This window comes from Belonocnema kinseyi, chromosome 5 (genome assembly GCF_010883055.1).
Source record: "Belonocnema kinseyi isolate 2016_QV_RU_SX_M_011 chromosome 5, B_treatae_v1, whole genome shotgun sequence".
Taxonomy (NCBI): domain Eukaryota; kingdom Metazoa; phylum Arthropoda; class Insecta; order Hymenoptera; family Cynipidae; genus Belonocnema; species Belonocnema kinseyi.
Genome location: NC_046661.1, coordinates 113224868 through 113250590, shown reverse-complemented (window position 1 = coordinate 113250590; position 25723 = coordinate 113224868). Strand labels below are relative to the sequence as shown.

Below are 25723 nucleotides of genomic sequence, written 5' to 3'. Positions count from 1 at the left end.
GAAGAAGGTTATTTCTCCTATTATTTATGACTAATGAATATTTTATTAATATGATGAATTAACAGTCTGGTTCTAACAAATTCTCGTTCTCGTGTAATGGGCCCGAATCCACTGCGCATGCGTATGATGTAAAGCAGCACATTTGTTTTATTTGATTAGAAACATGCATTCACGGTTGTACTCATTCTACTTTCCGAAAATTGAATTTTAATCAATAATTTTGAAACTGTTGGTGTAAAAAGTGTTGAAATGGAGATGGTAGACAGTCAAAGTTTAATCGGACCATCGCTTTCGACTTTGAACGTAAGTGTTGTACATGTAATCTTTCTGAACAGTTTTTCGTCAATAATTTTGAGGTTATGATTCACTGGTCACGTTTGTTTAAAAATCATTTACCATAAATAACAGATCACAATAAAAGTTTTTTTGGATAATCATTCTTCATTTTAATATTTATTATTTTGCCTTGCATTTAATTTTAAAATTGTCGGAGAGTTCTTAGCGATTTAATCTGATTAAATTTAAATTTTTCGCATGGCTTTTTTGTGGCTTGAAACGTATATAGACGTTTAGAAAATGCTGGATTAATTTAAAAAAAAAATGCAGAATTTAAAAATGTGCTTGTTTGAAATATTTATTTAAGTATCTTAAAATGCAGTGGCCATTATATGTTATTAGGAGAATAATGGCAAAAGTGAGCATTTTCAAAATTTTAATTTCTCCTCTAATAAGGGCAGTTTTGAGGATAATTGGCATATTTTTATCATTTCATTAATGCTATTTTTTCAACTTGATCATGGGTTACATTTTGTGACATTTTTATAAGAATTACATACATTTGATTTGATTAAAGGGAGAAACGGAAATTAAAATGTCCATTGTTCATAGTTTTGTTAATTATATTTTTTTAGGATGAGCCGCAACAAATTGAAAAACTGAAGCCCCTGGAGCTTCTGAAAATGAAAATGTGTAAATCACAGTGAGTCGAATTATACATTATTATCGCGTTTTAAATTATAATTATTATAATGATTTTTACCCTTGATTTTTTTCAGCGATTTGATTATGAACTACAATGATAAGCTAAAAGAATGTATAAATCTGAAAAATTCGCTAGAGCAAGCACAAAATAAAGCAAAGAACATGGAGACCAAATACATGTCAACGCTCCAAAAATTAATAAATGTAGAACTCGTAAGTTTCATTCATATCCATTCAATACTTTCTACTTTATTTTTTCCCAATTTTCAATTAATTACACTTGGAATCTCGCTCGCAGTCTTTCAATGAAAAACGATTCAAAATATTCTACAGACAGCTCCCGGACTCACGACACTATTTGACACTTTTATTTATCGGTGACACTATTTTGCTAATATTCCGAAAAAATCACACTAAAGACACTATTTTCTCATAATTGTCTACTAATGTCACTATTTTTTTACTTAAAAAAAAATATGTATATTTTTTCATTTTTTTGCTAATTGGCTAAAAATCGTCTGAATGGTTTATTAGGCCTAAAAAATTTGTTCGTGAATTTAGGGGTCATCCAAGAATAAAGTTAGATGATTGGAAAAATCGGACTATTTCTTATGAATTAACAAAGTAATTCCTCTTTGAGCCAAGTATTTGAATTTGTAACCAAAAAGATTAATAATGAATTTTTCAACGTAAAAGGTAAAAATTTATATCTTAACCAAGAAAAGATTTTCATCTTAAATAAAAAAACAGTTGAATTGAACCAAAAAAGACAGAATTTCCAACAAAATAATTGAAGCCTCAATCAAAAACATTAATTTTCAACTAAACAATTATATTTTTATCTAAAAAACATGAAATTCTTACTAAATCTTATGAATTTTTAAACGAAATTGATGAATTTTCAAAAAATAGTCGAATTTTCCACCAAAATAGTTGAATGTTTAACATTATAAAAAAATAAAAACTTTCAACCACGTACTAAATCTGTAACTCAAATAGCACAACTTTTATCCAAGCAGTTGAATTTTGCATTAGAAAAGATCACTTTTCAACTATAATGATGAATTTTCAATTGGAATAATTAAATTTTTAGCAAAAACATTAATTTTTAGCCGAGGATATACATTTTTAACCAAGTGGTTTAACTTACAAACAAAAAATTAAACTTCAATCGAAAGCAGTTGCACTTTTAACAAAAAAATATGAACGTTCTATCAAAAGAGATGAATTTCCAAATCACCCAAAAAAACGAGTTTTCAAGCAAGGAAGATTTTATTCAATTAAGAAGAAGAAAACATCAAAAATATTGAATCTTCAAGTGAAAAGATCAGCTTTTATGAAAACATTTAAATTTTCTGTTCAATAGAAAATTTCCAACCAAAATGTGAATGATCTACTAAGAAGATTTAATTTTCTACCAAAAAATATGAATTTCCAACAAAGTACTTAAATTTTGAACTAAATAGTTGAATTTTCCACCAAAAAAAAACGAACTTTGAACCAATAACATGAATTCGCGACTAATTATTTTTAAGAATGTATGTGATATTAGTGCAACTTTTATTTGATTTGTTTTTAATTTACATTTGCACTTTTCCTAAAATTTGTAACTTAATAGTTGAATTTTGAAATTAAAAAATATCAATTTTTAACTAAGAATTGAATATTTCAATTTTTCTGGGGAAGAATTAATTTTCTATGAAAAAAGAAATTTTCTACAAAAACATTTTATTTTTGTAAAAATTAGTTTAATTTATTACCAAATTGTTTAATTTCCAAGCTAAAAAGATGAATTTACAATTAAAATGGTGATTCTTTATCAATAAAAAAAGAACTTTTAAGAAAATAGTTCATATTTCAACTAAACAGTATTTTAATTTAAAATTAAAAAACTATTTAATTTGAACAAAAAAGACAAATTTTAAATAAATTAGTTCAATTTTTAAGCCAAAAATACAAAATTTCTGCAAAACAGATGAATTTCCAAACAAAAAGTTCATTTTCAACTGAAATGGATTAATTTTTAACGAGAGAGCTTCATTTTCATTAAAATTGAAAAATTACACTTCAGCAGAAAGAGATATATTTTCAAAAGAATAATATCAATAATAAATAATAATAAATATAAACAACAATATAGTTAAGTTTTTAATTTGAAAATATTTGTTCAATCAAGAAAGAAAAAGAAAATCCAGCTAATTGTTGAATTTAAAACCAAAAGACGAACTTTCAACCAAACAGTTGAGTCTTTAATCAAGAAGTGGGACTTTTTAACAAAATTGTTGAATTTTCAACAAAGTTATTCAATGTAAACGAAATAATAAAAATTTTAAGTAAAAAATATTAATTCTTAACAAAAAATTTAATAGTAGCCTTTTCAACCGAAAATAATAAAGTTTCAACTAGTTGGATTTTCTAATTGGCTTTTATTGATTAGTTCACAATAATGTGATTATTCATATACTAAAGAATAACATTTTACTTAAATATGGAAGTTAATTTTTATTATTCGAAACATTGTATTACTCTTTTTCGTCACTATTTTTTAAAGTTTGTGACACTATTTACGCTATTTTCTGTCTCTGAAGTGAGTCCGAGGCCTGTGCAGATACTAATTCAATTTCTAAATTAATTTTCTGTAATTTTTGCTTTTTAGCAAAATACTAACTTTCGAAAATCACTCGAGGACTCCAAAAAGAAGATCGTCAATCTAGAAACGAAGACTGCAGGAGATCAGCGACTCATTCAGCAACTTACTTGTAAAATTGAAGATAACGATGAGAAAAATGCTGATAAATTGATGGATGCTGATTTAAATAAATTAAAACTTGAAGGTAAATTTTAAGAATAGCAGCTTTAGCAATCGCGCGCTACGTGCGCGTACAGTTTTTCGATTTTAGGGGAAAAATAATTTTTAATGCAAAATACAAATTTCGAATAAATATTTATTTAGGATAAAGAAGAAAAAAGAAGCTGCTTATGACTATATTGGACAAGTTCTTATTTGAAAATGTTCCCAACGCTTCGAATACAAAAAAATACAAATTAAATTGTTACCAATGAATATCCCTGATGATGAAAACAGTGACTTTTCGAAACTCATTTTTTTTATTCTGCAAAATTTAACAAATTGCTTTAAAATATGTCAAATTCTTCTTTCATCATTTTAAAAATCTTTTTACATATTCTCTTGAAATTAATTTTTCCAAATAATAAACATATTAAATTTTTCTATAAATCTAGGAAAAGTGTTTTGATTCTTTTGAAACCTTTCAAAATTCTTAAAAAGATTTTTTTAAAAATTAATATCAATATGTAGAATTTTGTCAAGTTTAGAATTATTTTTAATAGTTTCAGAATTTTTAAAATATGTTTTTAAGTACTCAAAGTACTCAAAGTTGCAAAACTTCGCTTTAAATTTGTATAAATTCTGTCACATAATTTTTGGAAATGTTTAGAACCTTTCAAAATTCTTTAAAAACTTTTTTTTTTTAATTTTCACAAATATAAATTTTTTAGAAATGTTTAAATATTATTCGAATTTTCCCGTTAACTTTTTTAAAAGAAGAAAAATGGTCATAAAATCTTCTAAACTCTTTTTCGAAAATTTCGGAAATCTTTTGAAATGTTAAAAAAAATGTTTCTAATGATCTTAAAATTAATTTTTCAAAATAAAGAACTATTAAAAATTTTCTGCGGAATCTAAAGTGCAGTTTTTCATTCTCTTGAAACCTTTACAATTCTTGACAAGCTTCTTATTTCTAAAATCATAAAAAATCTGCAATGAAGAAATTTTAATATCTCTTAAACTTAGTCGAATTTTTCCCAACATTTTGTAAGCTTTGCAATTTTGCGTTAAAATATTCTACTTTCTTTTACGAAATTTCAGGAAATGTTTTATTAAAAAAAAAACAGCGATGAGAGAGTTGATTTCAAAAAACATAAAGTAAGCAATAAAAAAAGGGAAACTTCAAATAAACAAATGCAAACAATAATACGACCTAAGGTTACTTCAACTAAGAGTTGAGAGCATTCTATATTTCCAACATGTTTTGAAATCTTTTTTTATTTTTTCTCAGAATTCATTTTTCAAAACAAAATATCAACATTTTGTTTAAAAAATTAAGAATCTTATCAAGATTTCAATGATAATTTTCGAATCTTTTCAGAGCGCCTGGAACTTCTTAATAAGTTTCGAAAAAATTAAATTTTCCTAAAATTGGTAAAATCCTACAAAATTAAAAAATTCTTTAAGTCTTTTAGAGTCTTTTTCGAAGAAAGAAAATTTTCACAAAAGTTTTGTTTAACAAAATTGATGGAGCTGAAATTCGCAGTATTTTTTAATAGATAAACTGAAAACAGCCACTAAAAGTCATATTCACGCAGTTTTGGAATCAATCAGATATTCTACAACAATTTGTCCTTTATTTTCAAGATATTTTGTAATATTTAATACTAGGTTGAAATATTTTGACCACTCTTTCAGAAACATTGAGAAAAAAGTGTAAATAATCAAGTTTTTTTGGGCTTATAATCCGTCGAATATAATCGATATTTTGACAAAACTGTGCTTTTAGTACTTTTTAATATTTCACTCGATTTGTAATCAATGTTATTTATAGAGAAAATAAAAAGCCTGGAGCAGGAAATCAAAACTCTGAAAAAACCTCGCCCTGACAAGAAGACGCTGAGAAAACATAAAGGAGTGAATACAGAACAAGTTCAGATCGTCGATTACGGTAATAGAATATAAGAAATGTTAAAATAGATATTAAAGTGTCTGAATAAATTTGGAGAAATTTATAATTCGAATTTTTTCAGATTATAGTCTAAACGCAGATGCAAATCTTTTGGAAGATCGTCTCCGGGGAAGTGAATTTAATGAGAGTGTTGAAGTTAAGGAGGAAAATTCATTCTCTATACTTTGTGCAAAGTGTGATGTTGCAGTTGACAAACTTATCCACTCTTTTGAACCGCCTGAAGCTTTAGTTACGCCTATTTCATCACCAAGTAAGAATATTTCTATAGTCTGAAAGTTTTCTCTAATCTGTAGCCATTAATTTCTATTAATTGCAAATTAATTAAACCCTTGACCATTTCTTATTTTTCAGTTCCGCAATTCTATCCCAATGAAATACAAAGTCTCATAGAGCCAACCTACAGTCCAATGAGAGGCAGAGAAGTAGTGGAACCTGAACATTTGACTGATCCTCCAAAAGATATAAATCTCGAATCAGAGACAATTAAAGCCCTAGAAAAAAGACTAAAGAATTTAGAGCGTAAGATAAAAAGGCAAAACAAAATCGAGGATAAGAATCGGTGCTGCCATTCCAGTTCTAACTCCTATTTTCCAAATTCTGCGAATCAGGATATTATGCTCGAGATATGGAAGAAACTGCTCGATAAAGATAAGTCTGCCTGTAAACTCAAACGTAAAAAGAAGCTCAAGCGATGTAAAAATAAAAGAAAGGTCATTTCTAAAAAGAAGGACAGGCGAAAAAGTTTACAAAATTGGTCAGTGGAATCTGCAATCGCATCGGATAATCTGATACAAGAAAATTTGGAAATAATTGATTCAAGGAAAAAGAGTTCAGAGCCTCAGATTGAAAAGAATTGTTTAGAAGAGAGCAGGGAATGTCCAGGTCCAAGTAGAAAGAAAGAATTGATTTCTTTTTTAGTTTCAAACGAATCAGAACTTCCAACTTTAATCCTAGAAAATAAATATGAAAAACGAACATCTAGAAAAGAAAATGAAGATTTCGAGAAAGATCTTTCAAGAAAAACTTCTTATTTATCGCAAGTAATTCTAGAAGAAGAATCGGTTTTCATTATAGAAAAGTCGAAAGAGCAAAAACAAACTAACATTACACAAGACAATAATTTCGAAATGCTGGAAGTGAGTCACGATAAAATTTTGACAAGTTCTCCAAATATCGAGACACCGAAAATTCAAGAAACAGATACAATTTCAATAGAAGCTCCCACTTTATGGAAAGAAATTGCAAATCCAAAGGAATCGATTTTAAATCAAGAAAAACAAATAAACGCCACCAAAGAAAATAATTTGGAGATGCTGGAAATTAGTCGCGATACAATTTCTATAAGTTTACAAAATATTCAGCCGCCGAAAATTCAAGAAACCGATATATTTTCAAAAGAAGCTTCCATGTTATGGAAAGTAATACCAAATTCAGTGCAATCAATATTAAATCAAGAAAAACAAATAAACGCTGCAAAAGAAAATAATTTGGAAATCTCGCAATTGGATCACGATAAAATTTCTGCAAATTCTCCAAATGCTGAGACAGCGATTCAAGAAAAAGATGCATTTTTAAGAGAGCATTCCAATTTACAGGAAGAATTTCCAGATAAAGTAGAACCACAATATGATATTGTGAAAGCGATTCAAGAAAATGTTTCACTTTCAACAGAATCTCCCACTTTACCGAAAATGATTCCAGAATCACTTAAAAATCAAGAAAAACGAATAAACTCTACACACGATTTCGAAACGCTGAAAGTGAGTGACGATAAAATATCTGCAAATTCTCAAAATATTGAGACACTGATTCAAGAAAAAAAGTCTCCCGCTTCACCAAAAATTCAAGAAGCAGAAGAGTCAGTTTTGTTCCAGGAAAATTCAAAAGAAAATCTAAGAAACTCAATTTCTACAAGTTCACCAAATATCATCGAGACATCGGAAATTCACGGGAGTCAGAAGGATTCAGAAAATGTTTTAAACAAACCTTCGACTTCAGAAGGAAGCAGAAAAATCCTCAAAAACGGAATTCAAAGCCCGAAGGGAAATAAATCCTTACTTTTTATTCAAGAAAAAGAAACAAACGATTTCAAAACGCTGGAAGTGGGTTACGATAAAATGTCTGCAAGTTCTCGAAATATTGAAAGACTGATTCAAGAAAAAGAGTCTCTCACTCCACTGAAAATTCCGCCGGGACCAGAAGAGTCAGTATTGATTCTAGAAAAGTCAGAACAGAATCTTCGAAACTCGATTTTTGCAAGTTCTCCAAATTCAGAAAATGATTTAAATAAACTTTCCACTTTAGAAGAAAGCAGAAAAATCCTCGAAATCGGAATTCATAGCGCGAAGGGAAATAAATCCTTACTTTTGAATCAAGAAAACGAAGCAAACTTTACAAAAGATTTCGAAACGCTGGAAGTAAGTCACGATACAATTTCTGCAAGTTCTCCGAATATTGAGAAACTGATTCAAAAAAAAGTGTATCCCACTCCACTGAAAATTCTAGAACCAGAAGAGTCAGTATTGATGCTAGAAAAGTCAGAACAGGATCTCCCAAACCCGATTTCTGCTAGTTCACCAAATATCATCGAGACATCGGAAATTGACGGGAGTCAGAAGGATTCAGAAAATGATTTAAATAAACCTTCCACTTCAGAAGAAAGCCGCAAAATCCTCGAAAATAGAATTCAAAGTTTGAAGGGAAATAAATCCTTGCTTTTGAATCAAGAAAACGAAACAAACTCTACAAAAGAATTCGACACGCTGGAAGTGAGTCACGATATAATTTCTGCAAGTTCTCCGAATATTGAGAAACTGATTCAAAAAAAAGTGTCTCCCACTCCACTGAAAATTCAAGAACCAGAAGAGTCAGTAGTGATGCTAGAAAATTTAAAACAGAATCATTCAAAATCGATTTCTACAAGTTTGCCAAATATCATCGAGACACCAAAAATTCTCGGGAATCGGGAAGATCAGGGAAATGTTTTAAATAAACCTTCCACCTCGGAAGAAAGCCAAAAAATTCTCGAATGCCGAACTCAAAGCATGAAGAGAAAGAAATCCTCCTCACCTCAGGAGAGTCACGATCATATTCATAATTTACCAGTTTTGGGAGAACATTCTCGAAAAATGGTTCGCAGAAGATTATCCTCTCATTATTCTACCGATTCTCTTGACGTTGAACTGGCAAGAAACTCCTCAGATTTCCAGCGTGTGCATTCCGAAAAAACTTGCATGAATCTAGTCATGAATCCGGAAAAAGGAGAAGGTAACATAATGCCGGAAGAGTTTTCAGAGGTAGATGAAAGCAGTATTAGTGATCAAGTACAAATTATGGACACGATTCCTTCATTTGAAATGAAGGAAGAGCTCGAATTTACAGAAGAGATTTCACAAGAACTGGCAAATTCTTTTAACGAGAAGAGAACATCTGATTTATTGGACGAACTCGCTTTGTCAGATGACGAACCTCCGGAAGAAGTCAAAACGAAATCAAATTCTTCTTTGGAAGACACTTCTCATATTTTTATTTCCAATTCGAATAAGAACGACGCGAAGAATTTCATTCAAGGGAAAAGGTCTTCGGCTCTTCTTCTCACAGTGATAAGTCCAGTGAGTCAGGCAAAGAGGATGAAGAAAGTTGATTTGAAGAATTCAAAACTGGGAAATCGAGGAAATCTTCTGACGAAGATAAGAACTTTGAAGAGGCGTACGAATAAAATGGTTTTGCATCCTATCGTTAAGAAATCGGAAGAGAAAAATGATATAAAAGTTGAGCCAAAATCCGAAATTGAGAACAATGTCGAAAGTGTAGCCTCAAATTGTCCTGTGCACCCTAAAAAACGAAGAATTGCTCATACGCCGAAAGCAGAAAGTGAATCTGGGAGTGTAACTTCTTTCGAAGATTTTCCGCTCGAAATTCCGATAAGAAAATCGCTCAGATCTGCGTCGAAATCGCCAGGAAAGAATAAGAGGATTAAGTCGTCAGAGGAGAAATCGGCTGATTTAGAAGAGAAATTTCCGGTTAGGAAAAAGGGTAGACCGAGGAAAGTGAAAGTGCCGGATGTAAATTCAGTTGATTTGTCAATAAAAGCAGAAAGAAAGGAAGATTTGAGGACAGATGTGGAACCTTTGAATTTATGTTCGGATAAAAGTCAGAGTGAAGATTTAATCAAAAGTTCCGTACAGGAAAATTCGAATTTAACCAATAATACTTCGTCTGACGAAGATGTTGCGCTTGCGAGTCGAATTGTGGTGAAGAACGAATATTGGGAAAGGGCGAAAAAAGTTCTTGAGAGTATTAAAGAGACGGATAGAGATGATGATGCTTCTGTTAGAGAACTTCGTTCAAGACAGGTGGAAGTTGCAGCCGAGGAAAATTTGGAAAAACCGGGAATTTGGAAAAAGCGCGGAAAATCGAAATTTCTACCAGTGCATCCTAAACATCCGCTCCTCAAAACCCATTATGTGGTTAAATTGCTTAATGAGACTTTTGAAGAGAAGCCGTTTGTGGATTTGCGTCAAAAATCTAAGCTGTCACAGGGCTCTCTTGGTGAGTAAAAATGAAGCTTTGATTTTGAAAAAGCTTTAACATTTCAAATTTGAATTCCATTTTTTTTTACAGAAAAGAACGTTAAACTGCAATTGAGTCGATTGGTGATGAGCGAATCCTGGACGGTGGAATTACACTTGGACGTAATAAAAAACCTGACTGAACTCTGTCAAGCATCAACCGCAGCAAAGTTCGTATTTAATAGCATTATTTTCCAAATTTGAAATCCAAATGTAATATTTCGTAATCTGTTCCTTTTGCAGGTGTATAGTGATTTTTCTCCAGAATACATTTGAGGAGGAGGAGGAACCATTGGATAAAAGCAACACACCGCCCGCACCAATGATGTCGAGAACACAGCAAAAAATTGTTACTTTGATTGCCAGTTTAGAGAAAACAATGCCAAATATTTTTGATCTCGTTTCCGCCGGTATTGATTATTCGCTTTTTCGACTCAACGAGGAACACAAGGATGTATGTATTTTTCTTCCTAAACAAGACCTTGAGAAATCTTTGAAATCTTTAAAATATTGGTGTCATGTTTGAAATATGTTGGCATATTTAAAATCTTTGAAATTCCTGTGAAATCTATGAATACTTGTGAAATATTTGTAAAACAGGGTGTCTAATCTACCTGGAAAACCTGGAAGTGTCAGACAGTTTTTATAAACCTGGAAATGTCACGGATTTTTTTTCAAGTCAGGGAATTTTTTCCCGAGCATGCTTAATTTTAAAAAAATTACATAATAAAATTCAATAACAATGAGTCTTTATATGTAAAAGTAGTTTTATATTACTGTATTGAACTATTTTGTTGAAAACTCGTTTTTTCTTCTGTTTAAAACTAATTTTCTTAACTGAAATTTGAACTATTCTATTTTTGGGTAAAATTGATCATTTTTAGCGGAAAATTGAAGTATGTCGTTGAAACTGCATGTATTTGGTTGTAAATTTACCAGTTTGTTGACAATATTTTCTCTCTCTTGTTGACAGAAAAATCTTTCATAGTTAACAATTCAACTGATTTTGAAAAGTCTTGTTTTAACGATTGAATTAAACTTTTTTGATTAAAAATAAAAATCTTGTTCGATTTAAATATCAACTACTAAATTTTTTGTTCTGAATTCATCTTTTTGGAATACATATTTTATTACTTTGTTAAAAGTTAAACCCTTTTTTTAAATTTTTTTTAAGGTTTATCATTTGCATTCAAAATTTATCTATTTGGTTGAAAACTTGTTTTAGACAATTATTATTTAAAATTAATTTTTTTGCTGAAAATTTAACTAATAAATTTTCTTTGTATTTTTTTTATAGTTAAAATATCGTCTTCGTTAGAATTCAATTTTCTTAGTTAAAAATTAATTTTTTTGTTAAAAATTCAACTATTCCAATTGAAAATTAATCATTTTAGTTTCTTTCCATTCATTGCTTTGTTTGAAAATGTAACTGTTTAAAAAAAATATATTATAACTATTGCGTGTTTGGTTGAAAATTGATATTTTTAGGTTCAAAATTTAAATATTTGATTGAAAATTCATCTTTCAACTTTAAAAAACAACTATTACTAATAAATAATAATATCTTTAGTTGAAAAATCATCTTTTTGGTTTAAAATTCGACTATTCCAGTTGATGATTCATCTTTTTAGTTAAAAAATCATCAGTTCGATTAAAATTGATTTTTTTTTTTAACTGAAAATGTAACTTCCACTTTTTGTTAAAAATGGATTTTTTTACATTTCAAATTCAACTATTTGGTTCAAAATTGGACTTTCTTAGTTTAAAATTCAACTGTTTTGTGGAAAATTCATCTAGTATGTTTAAAAATCGTTTTTTTTTTTTTAAATCAAAAATTAATCCTTTTTTAAAATTCACCTTTTTTGTTCAAATTTTAAGTATTCCAATCAAATATTCATGCAAGTCCTAATTTAATTTATAAATTTGTCTTTTTGATTGAAAATTTAACTAATCCATTTTAATTTTCCATAATTTCAGTTGAAAATTCATATTTTTGGTCTAAAATTGATCTATTTCAGTTAAAGATTGATCATTATAGTTAAAAATAATAAAAATTCACTACTTTCATTGAACATTTAACTACTTTGTTTTTAGATTAAAATTGAACTCTTTGGTTAACATTTTTTCTTTCTAAGTTGAAAATTTTACTATTTCGTTAAAAATCCATGCATTTTGTTGAAAATCGTATTTTGTGGTCTATTTTAATCTTACTGTTTGAACATTTATCCTTTTTCGTTGAAAATAAAAGTTCTTGGTTGGAAGTTAAAGACTTTTATTAAAATATCATCTCTTTGTTTTAAAATTTATCTACTGCATTTATCTATTTATCTGTTCCAGGATTTGAGTAGACACCCTAGTAAAATCTTTGAAATCTCGAAAATCTTCGTAAAATAGGGTTGCTACAAAATCCCAATTTTAAGGTTCCCTGACTTTTCCCTGATCGTTAAACATTTTTTTCAGGTATGAAAACAACCTTATATCTAGAAGCTCAATAATATTAATACCACAAAAAATGTTTTAAAATTGATCCTAAAGATTTTCATTGGCAACAGTCTTAAAGAATTTTATAATGGATCATCTAGAAAGTGCGTAAGGTATTTCGATTTTTAAATTAATTCTGAACCCAAAAAAAAAAAGAATTTTCAACAAAATAGTTTAATTATCAAGCAAAAAAAAAAATAGTTTTCAACCAAGAAGATTAATTTTCTAACAAAAAATAAATTTTTCAACAAAAAAATTGAATAGTTTAATTTCTAGTTTAAAAAAATAATTTCCTACAAAAAAATCAAGGAAATTTTCAAGAAAATATTTAAATTTTTAACCAAAGAGATAAATCTTCGACAAAAAAATAATCATTCTCAATGAAAAGGCTAATAATTGGTATTTTCATCAGAGAATATTTTAATTTTCAATCAAAAACAGTTTAATTCAGCAAAATAAATTAATTTACATTCAAAGCAAAATAAATTTTCTATCAGATAGTTCAATTTTCAACCAAAGAAATTAATTTTAACTAAAATGATCCATCTTCAACACAACAAAATTTAATTTGAACCAGATAGTTGAATTTTCTACAAAAAAACACAAATTTGCAACAAAATACATGAATCTTACACTAAATATATTAATTTCAAACCAAAAATGTAATAGTTACATTTTCAATTAAAAAGATAATTTTTAATAATAAATTGTTTTTAGCAAAGTAGTTAAAGTTTCAACTTGAGAAATGAATTTTCAATGATAAATTTTCAGTGTAAAATGTAATAGTTAAATTTTCACTTTAAAAAATGAATTTTAAACCAAACAGCTGCATTTTTAATAAAAAAAATTAATCATCTGCGATAAGAGAACTCGCATTTTCTATAGAAGAATTTAATTTTCAAGCAAGAAAAATTTTCCGGTCAATATATAAAAAAATGTAATTCAAGAAGTGAAATTTTCATACCGAAAAGGAGATTTTTCTACAAAACCGTCGAATGTTTAAACCGTAAATATGAATTTTCAACCAAATAGTTGAATTTTTTACCAAAAATAGTTACAGTTTTGAATTTAAAAAAAAAACTGACTTTCCAGAATTACCTGACTAGTAGCAACCCTGAGCAATTATTGAAATTGTGAAATCTTGAAATGTGGTGTAGGTATAATAGGATGGTTGTTATTTAAACTTGGTGGAATTTCTTTTAGAATTTTTTCTACCTTCCCCTGTTCACACAAGTTTTTTTTCGAGTTTCCAAGAGAAAAATCTCCAAATTTGAGTGAAATTAGTTAATAATTAGAGGTCGCACAAATGTGTAGGCTAAATGACTAAACTACACTTATGGGTCCCCAAAGAAAACCTTGTGAGTGACAAATTTGAATTTTACGTGACATTGCGATTTATTGACGCTTTTTGTACCTTTTTTCATGAATAATTGGAAATTAAAGAATATGCAGTCATCTTTTAAGTAATTTTTAATTATTCAAACAATTTTTATTTGTTAATGTTTTATTTGTTAAGTATGTGTTTGTGGAAGTATATCGTTCACCTAAAAAAAGCAAGAGAAATATTTTATCTCACCAAATATTCGGTAGATTTTAATATTTTTAAGCACTAATTTTTTTTACGAATACTCGTAAATTTTTTAACAACTTTATGATATTTCAATATAATATATTATAAATATAATTAAAAATTATTTAAGCAAATTATTGTATTCGTATAATTGATTAATGAACTCAAAACTTCTAGAAAATACGTTCATTTTGCGATCTGCCTGCATAATAAAGGTTTTAACTAATTAAAATTGTTTTAAAATTAGCTCGTAGATGACTGAGTATTCTTAAATGACCGATTCATGATTTATTATGAACCAAAAAATTGGTCAAAAGGAGTTAACAAACCGCAATATTAAATTTAATTAAAATTTCTCACCTTTTGGGTTTTCTTTGGGAACCCGTAAGAGAGGTCTTAAGTCATTAATTCTCAAGATTTATTATAGATTCTTATTCTCTGACGACTTCTGAATAACATACTGAAATACAGAATTATTTGAAACATATTATCGCGGTTAAATATTAGATTTACAAAAACTATACTTTTTCGTCCAAATTTCAGAGAAATGTAATTGAAGGATTGGCCCGAGTCTACATAGTTTTGGCTCGTCTGAAAAAAGACAGAGAGAAGGCAAGATTATTTTGCTGCGATGCTCTTTATTGCTTACGTAATAATGCCGTAACTGTCATTTACGTCGTCCTAACTTGCTGGCCTGAAGTTTTTCCTATCTGCGACACAAATCCAGGTACGATTCTAAATAAATTACCATTGTTAGATTCACTAGAAATAAGTATTAGATATTAAATTGTTAATTTGTCTGAAAATTCAGCAATTTAATGCATTACAGAAATCCTGCCGAAGTGCATGGCACATATAATTCTAACGACTGAAGGATGTGGAATCAAATATCCAAAGGTTGGTGCTCTCAAAAATCTAATCTCGGCCTACTATCAGTATCCGAGGGCGGAATATTTCTCCAAGCAACTTGCTACCGAATTTTTGTCTGCTTTAAAACGTAAGTATTTACTTCAAGTTTCTCAAATATGACGATGGCAGACTTTGGACTCATCACACTTTTGACAATATTTGAAACTTTTTTGGGCGATGATACTATTCCGAAAAAATTGCACTATTTTCTATTATTTTATGACACTATTTTACATTGCATGACACTATTTTCTCACAATTTTTTTGCTAATTTCACTATTTCTTTCATTTTTCTTAAAAAATATTTTTTAGCTTCTTTGCTAATTCGCTAAAAATGGTCTTAAAATATATTTTTTAAAGTAAGAACATTAATTTTTGACGATGAAAGATGAATTGTCAATAAATTACATAAATTTCCAACCAAACATTTTTTAATCAGAAATGAAATACTTAAATGTTCAGTTTGAAATTTCTTTTTTTAATTAAACAAATTTTCTAGAAAATATTAAAAATTTTAAATACATTTTTGTATTTTCAAGCCAAGCATATGAATTATGTACAAAACCGTTCGATTTTAAACCTGAAAATACTAATTTTCCTAATAAACGTTTTACTTGATATTTAAACCAAAAATAATTTTAATTGAAAACAAAACATAGTTGAATATAACTAAAACATATTAATTTTCAACCGTATAGTTGCATTTTTAACGAAAAATTTATTTAATACCCAAAAAAGATGAATTGTAAATAAAATACATATATTTTCTACCAAACAGTTAAATTTTAAACCAACTAGATTAATTTCTTTACGAGAAAACATGAGTTTTTAACCAAATACTAACATCAATTTTTAATAAAATAGTTGGATTTTCTGTCAAAGAAGATCTTAGTTCAAATTTTATATGAATAATTTTTATTTTATATATTTTTTTCATTTTTGAACATTTTTTAATAAATAGTAGAATGTTTGAACTAAAAAGGATCCATTTTTACCAAAAATATAGTTATATTTTAATGTAGAATTAGTTTTCAATCAAGAAAAACGAATTTTCTATAAAAATAGTTTAATTTTTTTTCAAATAGTTAAATTTTGTAATACATTGTGTAATTTTGAAGCCATAACTAGGAATTCTTTATACATAACATTTTAATTTTAAATCCGAAATAATATTATTCTCCATAAATTTAATAGGTAATATTTAAGCGAAAGAAATTTAATTTCAAATAAAAAATAGTATAATATGAAAAAGGACGAATTTTTAACCTGTATCTGAATCTTTAATTATCATAGATTAATTTTCAACCCTACCGTTGCATTTTGTTCAATTTTTTACAAAAAATACGAGTTTTCAATAAATTACATAAATTTTTAACTAAACAGATTGAACAATCGATTTGATTGTTGGTCCAAATTTGATTTGATTCATTTTCAGTTTATATTGTTTTAATTTCTAAACATTTTTAACTAAATAGTCGTACTTCTAAACTAAAAAACAAAAAAAAGAACGTTTAATGAAGTAGTTGAACTTTTATCCAAGGAGTTGAATTTGTAAACTGAAAAGATAAATTTGTAACCAAACAGTTTCATTTTTAATAAAATACATTAATTTTCAACTAAATAGTTAAATTTTCTACCAAACTTAATTTTTAAGCCGCACATACGAATTTTGTACAAAACAGTTAAATTTTCTAACGTAAGATGTGAATTTTTAACAACTAATTTAATTTTCAACCGAAAAAGATTAATTTTTAACTAGACAGTAGCAGTTTTAACCAAAAAATATTAAATTTCTACAGAAATATATACATTTTCAAACCAAAAAGATGAATGTTCAACAAAATAAATTGAATTTTCAATTTAAAAAAAGTTTTTAGTTAAGAAACAAACCAAAAATTGTAATCAAATTGTTGAATATTTAAGCCAAAAAGACAAATTTTTAACAACAAAAAATCAACGTTCAATTAAGAAGCATGACTTTTCATAAAATTGTTGAATTTTTAACGAAGTAATACTGAGTAATATTGGGTTCTATTAATTCAGTTCGCATTTAAGTGGAAAATGAGAAAAAGGGGAACGAATTGCGAAGCCCCTGATAAATAAATAGGAATTTTAATGATTCACCGACTAAAGAATAACATTTTAAATCAACATTATTTTGACACCATTTTTTTAAATATGTGGCACTATTTACACTATTTTTTATCTTTGAGATGAGCCCGAGGCCTGTATTGGGATTATTAAAATAATTTTTAAGGAATCATGGCGTTTTTTAGAGAAACATGAAAATAGCACCGATATGGCGATTATTTTATTGGCGAAGAAAGAAGGACCTGATTGGACTTACAAAAATATTATTCAAGGTGGATTACTGCAGATGATTGTTGAAAAGACTCATCCTTCCGTTTATGATGCGTTTAGTTTACTTGGTAATTATTTTTTAAATATTCGAGTCAATATATTTGTATATATTAACGTGAAAAATTTCGAATTTTCGTCATTTGAATACCATTTTTTCAGGTAATTTAATGCGAACCTTCCCGAAAGAAGATAAAGAGAACTATATTGGTAAAACTGTCCAACAGTTGTGCGACTTGCTGGACTCAAGTCAAGGTATATATTTTTATTCTTTCCTCTATTCCCTTTTTTTTTAAGAATTCCTCTTTTTCCCTTTTTTTCATGAAACTTCCCCTTTTTATCTAGTTTTTTTTACATAAGTGCGAACTCAAGGTGGCCATTGGACTGCCAAACTGGGAAATAATCGGGAATTTTTTGACACCGGGAAATGACAGTGATTTTTTTTTAACCCGCAATTTTACAAATTTTTAGAAGAAAAATCTGTCCCAATTTAAATTTTAACCATTTAAAAAAATAGTTGAGTTTTGATCTTTTTTAATCATGATATCGAATTTACAATGCGTAATTTTTAAATCTTTTACTTCAAAAACTTTCCATATTAGATTTTTATTTTTAAGCGTACATTTTTAATTGGGATAATTTCAAAATGCAGTCTTGAAGACTTAAGCAATTGAAAATCAAAAGCTTTTGAAATTAAAAATGTTGATAAAAAACATTTTTATTTTATCAACTGTCAATATAAATCAATTATTTTTTCAGTGAATCTGTACAAGAAGTATTAAAAGAGAACGATAATTTATTTGACGAAGCGATTCTAAATCCGTTCGAATTTTAAGAATTTACCGATTTTAACGTTAAAACTTAAACTGTTATAATTCGCCCGATTGCAACTTCATAAACTATTTTAAACATAAAAACAGCTCCATAATAATATATTCGTAATTAAAGGCTTTTATTAAGTTTAAAATATTCGAACAGTCTAAAATATTTCATTTTTTCCCCATTCAATAAAAAATTTTTTCATTAAGAAAAAAAATAGTTATTTAATATTTAGCAATATTTTACTGTTAATTTGAGACGATTAAATTGAAACTAAATACTTAAAAGTAAATAATTTGAAACTGAATTGTTTGACATACAAAGCCATGATTCGTTAAAATTTCGAAGAGCTTTTAAACTTTGAAAGTCACAGCCTGAGTTGAAACAAAATTTATATTTTGGCAGATTTCAAATAAAAAATTTATAAAATTTTTAAGAATTGTAAAAGGCTTCCAAAGAATAAACAAATATTCTCTTAAAATTCCTAGGAAAATTGAAAATGATTTTTTATTTTGACTTTGACTCATTATTATAAGAGAATATTTAAAAAGATTTTGAAAAATTTCTAAAATCGTGAAAAGAGAATCTGGAATATTTGAAATAAATTTGTTATAATTTCCAGGATTTTCTAACAAATTTAATAAATATCTTTTAAAATGAATGAAAATTTTCGTACTATTTTTAGAATGTCCTGCAAATTTTAGAAGACTACCTTAAAACCTTCCAGATTTTTTTTCGACAATTTTGGAAACCGTTTAAAATCTTTTAAAATATTCTCTTGAAATAATTTGTCAACGAGCAAAATGATTTTCTATTTTACTAGGAATCTAATGAAAAGATTTGTATTATTTTGAAGCCTTTCACAATTCTTGAAAAGCTTCTACATTTTTCATTTGAAATCTGAAAAATACGCATTTTTATTTTAAAATCATTTCGAATTTTTTCAAGAAAATCAAAATGACTCAAATTTTTTTTTACACATAAGCATGTTTTTTAAAAAATTGTACGAAAATTCGATTGATTTAAAAAGACATTTAGATAGACATTTATTCCAACTATTTCAAACGAAAAAAAAATACTTTGTCAATTTTTAATGTTTCTAGCTTAAAATTGCTTAAAATAATATAATTTTGAAAATTGTAAAGTTGATTTTTTAATTTATAACATTGAAAATAATAACGTGGATTTACATTTTTAGTATTGAATTTGAATATCTGAACTCTAAAATTTTTAAAAGTTAAAAATTCTAAATTTTGTTTTGTCTGGATTTCATAAAAAAAATTTCAATTGAAAAGCGTTAGTACATAACTTTCATTTTATGTGTGTGAATTATTGAGCATTCGAGTATAATATTTTTAAATTTAAAAACTTGTAAAGTTCAATTTTAAATAATTTATAATTCAAGAGTTCCACTTTAAGAGCTTTAATTTGTAGTTTATTCTTTATTACTTCAAATGGAAATTTTTTAGCTTTAGAGTTCCAATTTTTTAGTTTTATTGACCGTGAACAATGTTTTTACTCTAAATTTCTCTTTTTAGTTTCAAACTTGGTGAAATTTCCCTCAAAATCTGTCTTTTTTTGTGAAAAATTCAACTGTTTTATAGCACATTCGTCTTTTTGTATAGAAAATTGGACCTTTTGGATTAAAAATGCAACTATTTGATTGAAAACGCGAAAATTCAACTGTTTTGTTGAACATTCATTATTTTAAATATAAAATTCATCCTTTTTTGTTGAAATTTCATGGTTTGTTAGAAAAGTCCTTCTTTTTGGTTGAAAATTCAACTTTCTTGGATTATAATTAACTCTGTTGTTGAAAATTCATCATTGAACATTGAACATTTATCTTTTTAAATATAAAATTCCATAAAAATATTAAAATAACGAACGTAAAGATTTATTGAAATCGTTAAAAAAATTTATGCATGTTTAAATAGTATATGCTTTTAATATAAAAAAAAAACAATTCAGAGACGTGAAAACGCGCTTAGCGCAAGTGCATTTTATTTCAACGGTTTTTTTTTTTAGAGAAATGTAATGAATAATTTAAACATAATTGATATCCAATCCATTTTAAAGAGCGTTTACTTATTTTAATGAATTTTTACAATTTTAGGGATTTTAAAGATATTCTATCAGAGAACTTTAAGCAAAACGCGTTTTTTTCACTTTTAATTTTTTATTATTCGTAATAATTATTAAACTAATAGAAAAATTTGCTTAAATTCTCAAAATGCTGAATTTTTAAATTAAAAAAAAGAGCAAAAATATCAACCGAAACAAAATTTTCCATAAAGTTTTTAAAACATATAAAAATGGTTAATTCAACAAACTTGTTTCTTCTCGAATTTTTATATCGACGTAAATGGATTGCCAATGACCTACGTGCATTTAATTTAAAAAATTAAATTCTTTAATCGCAAAAATCATTTAACATTATTTAAAAAGTATACAATTTCTTATTAAAAAAATGGTTTCTTCTTTTTCGAGCTCCTTTTTCGCGAGTTCATATCCTCCTGTGTACCTAAATTTAAATTTCGCCCGAGTATGTGTTAGAAATGGGAATATTTAGCCCTATGATTTTTTAGGTGCGGAAGATCATCTCGAGGGAGTCGCAACCGCCTTGCTGAGCCTCGCAAAGTTCACAAATCACTTGGATAAAATAGCAAAATGTCTTCTACTTTGGAAACCTAATCAGACTCTTCGACCTGAGACGATAGTTAAATTCAAGTTTTTCTTCCAATCGCGTACTACAGCAGCGTGGCATAACTTTATTGTGAACGATTTCAAGAATCTTACTGAACCTAGACTAAATAATAATGTTCATAATAAGAAGCCTCAGTTAAACATTTCGAAAGTTCAAATCAAGAAGAAGAAAAATAATAGACGCCGAACGAAAAAAGCAAATACCTCTGTGAAAGTTCCTTCGAATTCGTGAGGATTTTCTTATTGTGATATTAGTTAATGACTAGCATTAATCCAGATGTGTAAATAAGCCAAAATATTTTAAGAATGGGGATAGAGTCTTCGATAGTGTTTCATTTTATTGATGCGCTTTACACTTTTAAAGAGGGAACTTATATTAATTTTCCTCGTGTTCCTTTTTTCATGTACTTCATCTTTAAATTAAAAAAAAAGGATTATTTATTTATTTACACTTGTCTCTATTGAAATTTCCGAACTTTTCATAATCAGTATTTTAGTCAGATTTTACGAATTTTATTACAAATTTAAACCTTTTTTTAATGAAAAACTTTTTAAACATATTTCAGGAGATTAAGTAGATAAGAATTTTTGTCGTTTTTAATTAAATTATTCAATTAAATTCCTAAATTTAAACAACATTATTTATAAAAAATAGCAGATTTGGAAAAGGGATTCAAATAGTCGAAAACCAGATTTTTTACATAAACAATTTTTTCCATGATAATTTTTTTATGAGATCTGGTTTTTTATACGCATAATTAAATTTAACTTTCAAATTAAAAATGATCTTTTTCAATTGTTAGTTATAATTACAAAACTTTAAATGTTTAGGATTTTCAGTTTCAAGTTATGCTGTTTTTGTTATGTTATTGTGGTGCTTCTTTCTTCAAATTTTGAGAAATTTATAAAGCAATGTTTGAAACTGGGCAATTTTTTAGTTTGAAATCGTTTGAGTTTCAAAAGTTTCGAATTTGAAAGCTTTTAAAAGTTCAATGTTTAAAATTGGTTTAGGCTCAAATTTTTCAGTTACTTTCAAACTAAAAGTTTTTAAATTAATAATTTAGACGTCTTTTTATTTCAATATGGCAGCTTATAAATTGGAAAAATTTTAAATATGGAATTTTTAAAACATCACAGGTCTTTAAATGGGAAAGGTTCAATTGTTTTGTAAATTTTCACTGGAAAATTGCATTAATATTCTAAAATTAACTACATGGTCGTTTTTTTAAAACAATGAATAAGTTTTTTTTTGAATACGCGAGATACGAAAAAAGACGAAATTGGTTCCTATTTAAACGGCATCAACGAAAAGTTTCTGTTTATTTCATTTTTCCATTTTTCAATATTTTGCACAATTTTCGAAATATATGAATTGTTGAGTATTGTTTTCATTCAGTATTCAATTATAAAAACCGTAAATGTTCTTTTATCACAGTTTATTAAAAACTAATCATTTAAAAGTCAATTAACTTTTAAACTAAGTGTTAAAAATTATTAAACAATTAATTTTATTCAAAATTAATGAATTCAATTTTTCAATTATATAGCAATCAAAAATTTTAAATTTCAAGCTTCAAAGTTTTCAAATGGAAAAATTTGTTAATTTTACATGTATGCTTTTAAAAAGAACCTATTCAAATTAGTAAGTCTTAAAATTTTTTAAGTTGCCATTCACCCTTCGTTTTTGTTCCATTGACATTAATTAAAGCGTTTAAAATTCATCACGTTCAAATTTGAAGCTTGAAAAATAAAGACATTATAATCCTTCATAAAATATAAACATAAGCCTTCTAAATGGAACAATATTTCAAATTAAAGACATTAGGAAATAATTTTTCAAGTAAAAGTAATTAAATAAAATTAACTGCATTTTCAATTTCAAATTGGGAAACGTTCATACTGCTAAATTTAATATCTTAAAAAGATAAATTTTCACAAATTTTTAATAATTTAAATTCTATTATTTTACAGCGACTTTGGAATAGCTTCCACACGATTTTCAATTATAAAAACAAATTTTTTTATCATAATGTATTAAAAATAAGTTATTTTAAACTCAATAAACTTTAAATTAAAAGTGTCTTTCGGAATTAAATAATCAAATGTACCATTTTTTAAATTATGTAAGTCAAAAGTTGAAAATTACATTCTTCAAACTTTTCAAATTGAAAAATCCATCATCTTTAAATTTATATTTTTTGAAAAAAAAACATTCAAATTAGAAAAAGTCCTAAAACAGAGAAATTTACCAACCACCTGTAATTTTGGTTCCATTGCCAGAAATCAAAGTATTTAAAATTCATAATTAAAAAATTAAGAAATTTCCATTTTTACGTTAAAATTTCTCAACCAGGAATTTTATGAAACCGGGAAATGACAGTAAATTTATTTTTTAATCGGGAATTTTACAAAGTTTTAGAGAAAAAAAATTGGTCAAACTTTGATTTCAACCGTTTTTTAAATAATTAGTCAAATTGTTATCTTTTTCAATTGTTATATCATTCAGTTGAGAATACGTAAATCGAAAATCTTTCATTTTAAGTATTTTTCATTTTAGATTTTTAATTTTGAAGCGTACATTTTAATTTAAAGAATTTTAAAATACAGATTTAAAGGCTCAAAAATGAGAGTCTCCAGATTTTAACGTTGAAAATTAAACTGTTTCAATTGGAAAGTCTTATTAGTTAAATGAATGTAAACGCCCGATTGAAACTTTATAAAATATTTTCAATTTTAAAATAACTTCCAAATAATATATTCATAATTAAAGGTTTTTATTAAATTTAAAATATTATTTCTGTCTAAACTATTCCATTTTTAAATTATTCAATTTGAAATTTTTTAATGAAAAAAAAATAAAAATAATTTAATATTAAGAAATATCTAACCGTTTATTTAAAATCACTAATTATAAACGAAACATTCGAAACTAAAAAAAAAATAAACTTCGAACATTACAATTTTAATTGTTCTATTAAAAAAAATTAATTTTAAAGTAAAATTATTGAATTTTGATGTGTAAATAACAATTGAACACTTCTCATTCTTAGGAAATATTCTAGTAAGTTGAAAATATTTATAAATTTTGATGAAAAAAAAATTAGTTTGAAAATTCAAATAATTTAAACAAATTTTTTGTGTATACTGATAAAATCTGGCTATTCGTACAAAATTTTCGGTGCAAATAGTACACGGCCTAATTAAAAAACAAATATAAATTTTAGCAAAGTTCAAAGAAAAAAATTTAGAAGCTTTTTAAGAAGTTTTAAACATTTCCTAAGTAAATTGAAAATGATTTTTTCTTTCGAAACATTTTTTTTAAGAGAATATTTAAAAAGACTTAGAAAGATTTACAAAATTATCAAAAATGAATGTTTAACATTTTAAAGAATTTTCAAAATTAAAATAATTTCGTTTTTAAATTAAGTGTTCATTTTAGAAAAAAAAGTATTTAATTCATTTATAAAAGTTTAACATTTTTAATTTGGCGGTTTAATTGCAATTAATTAAAAATTGTTCAGTTGGAAAAATGTTTAGCTTTAGAGTTCGATTTTTAACTTTAATTAACCGTAAAAAATGTTTTCTTACTGGGACTTTTTTTCTTTTATTAAAACGGCCACAACTGTAAAATCTTAAGGAAATAATTGTTCAAATCGCAGACTTCAAAGTTCAAATTTAACACTAAACTTTTTTTGAAGCGATCGGAATTGGGGGTCCGGACTAAGTAACCGCCAATAAAATCATTTGGCTCTAAATAAATAAATAAATCCTACTTAAAATAAGTAAACCTTTGTCTTTATGCAAATTTATTTATTCGTTCAGATAGGCTTTTTCAGTCGATAATGTACTTCAGAAGAAGGCAGTGAAGATTGCGAATGAAAGTATACGAGAAATACATGAATTTGCTGGCACTTGAGTATTTTCTCATCAAGTTCTAATTTGCTCAAAATTAAAAAATTTCCGGGGTCCAATCCAAATGAAGGAAAGAGAGGAGGTGAGAAAGTAGAAGGTGAAATTCCAGTATTTAAGCTACTAAACATTGGCGAAACAAGATTACGGGATTCTTTTTTTTTCTCGGTCTCTTTAATGACGATAATAATAATAATTAATAATATTCAACATATTCGTAAGCTTCCATGGGCAGAGCACGCTAAACATAATACATGTGTACATAGTGTTCTATTTTTTCTTCTTTACAAAAATAATTAACAATGTTCGATGCAACATTGCCGATCGGTGATTCTTCTAGCTAGTTTTATAGCAGCTTCCTTTGGATTGATTTCGTTACTATTTTCTTTATTTATCGTTGTCTTTGGTACATTTACAACGGACAGCGTTCCGCATATTTTTTCCTTTCCTTCTTTTTCTTTTATTTCGTTTCGTTATGTCGGACGGGGTACCAACCATCCGCCGTCATATGTGGCATAAATATAGATTTTTTTCTTTACAAGAAAGTCCTCTCTTTCTCGGCGAAAGCGCAAATTAAAAAAAGTTTCAACAAAAGGGTCTTTTTTCTTTCTTTCTTTCTCTCTTATAATTCTCTCTGATAAATGAATCTTTAAATGAAT

At 26.9% G+C, this 25723-nt stretch overlaps 1 protein-coding gene across 2 annotated transcripts; it reads left to right on the top strand.

Annotated features, from left to right (window-relative positions):
* The first annotated feature begins 180 nt into the window (after positions 1–180).
* On the top strand, positions 181–21614 carry LOC117172751 (titin homolog). 2 transcript variants are annotated; one of them, XM_033360947.1, is made up of 15 exons: positions 181–303; positions 912–979; positions 1056–1194; positions 3638–3815; positions 5604–5720; positions 5803–5991; positions 6093–7281; positions 7324–10292; positions 10365–10482; positions 10556–10766; positions 14907–15090; positions 15193–15360; positions 17549–17701; positions 17793–17885; positions 21038–21614. In XM_033360947.1, exons 1-15 carry the CDS (start codon positions 250–252, stop codon positions 21385–21387), a joined length of 6180 nt encoding a protein of 2059 aa, XP_033216838.1. In that variant the 5' UTR covers positions 181–249; the 3' UTR covers positions 21388–21614. The 2 variants fall into 2 exon arrangements, with proteins under 2 accessions (XP_033216838.1, XP_033216837.1); XM_033360946.1 differs by having other exon boundaries at positions 6093–10292.
* The last annotated feature ends 4109 nt before the right edge of the window (positions 21615–25723 follow it).

What these genes read in the sequence shown, in the direction of transcription:
- LOC117172751 (XM_033360946.1), top strand. Translation starts at nt 250, where the DNA reads ATGGAGATGGTAGACAGTCAAAGTTTAATCGGACCATCGCTTTCGACT. An exon ending in AATTAATAAATGTAGAACTC is followed by an intron (nt 1,195 to 3,637) that starts GTAAGTTTCATT and finishes TTTGCTTTTTAG; the next exon opens with CAAAATACTAACTTTCGAAA. An exon ending in ATTTTTGTCTGCTTTAAAAC is followed by an intron (nt 15,361 to 17,548) that starts GTAAGTATTTAC and finishes GGCGTTTTTTAG; the next exon opens with AGAAACATGAAAATAGCACC.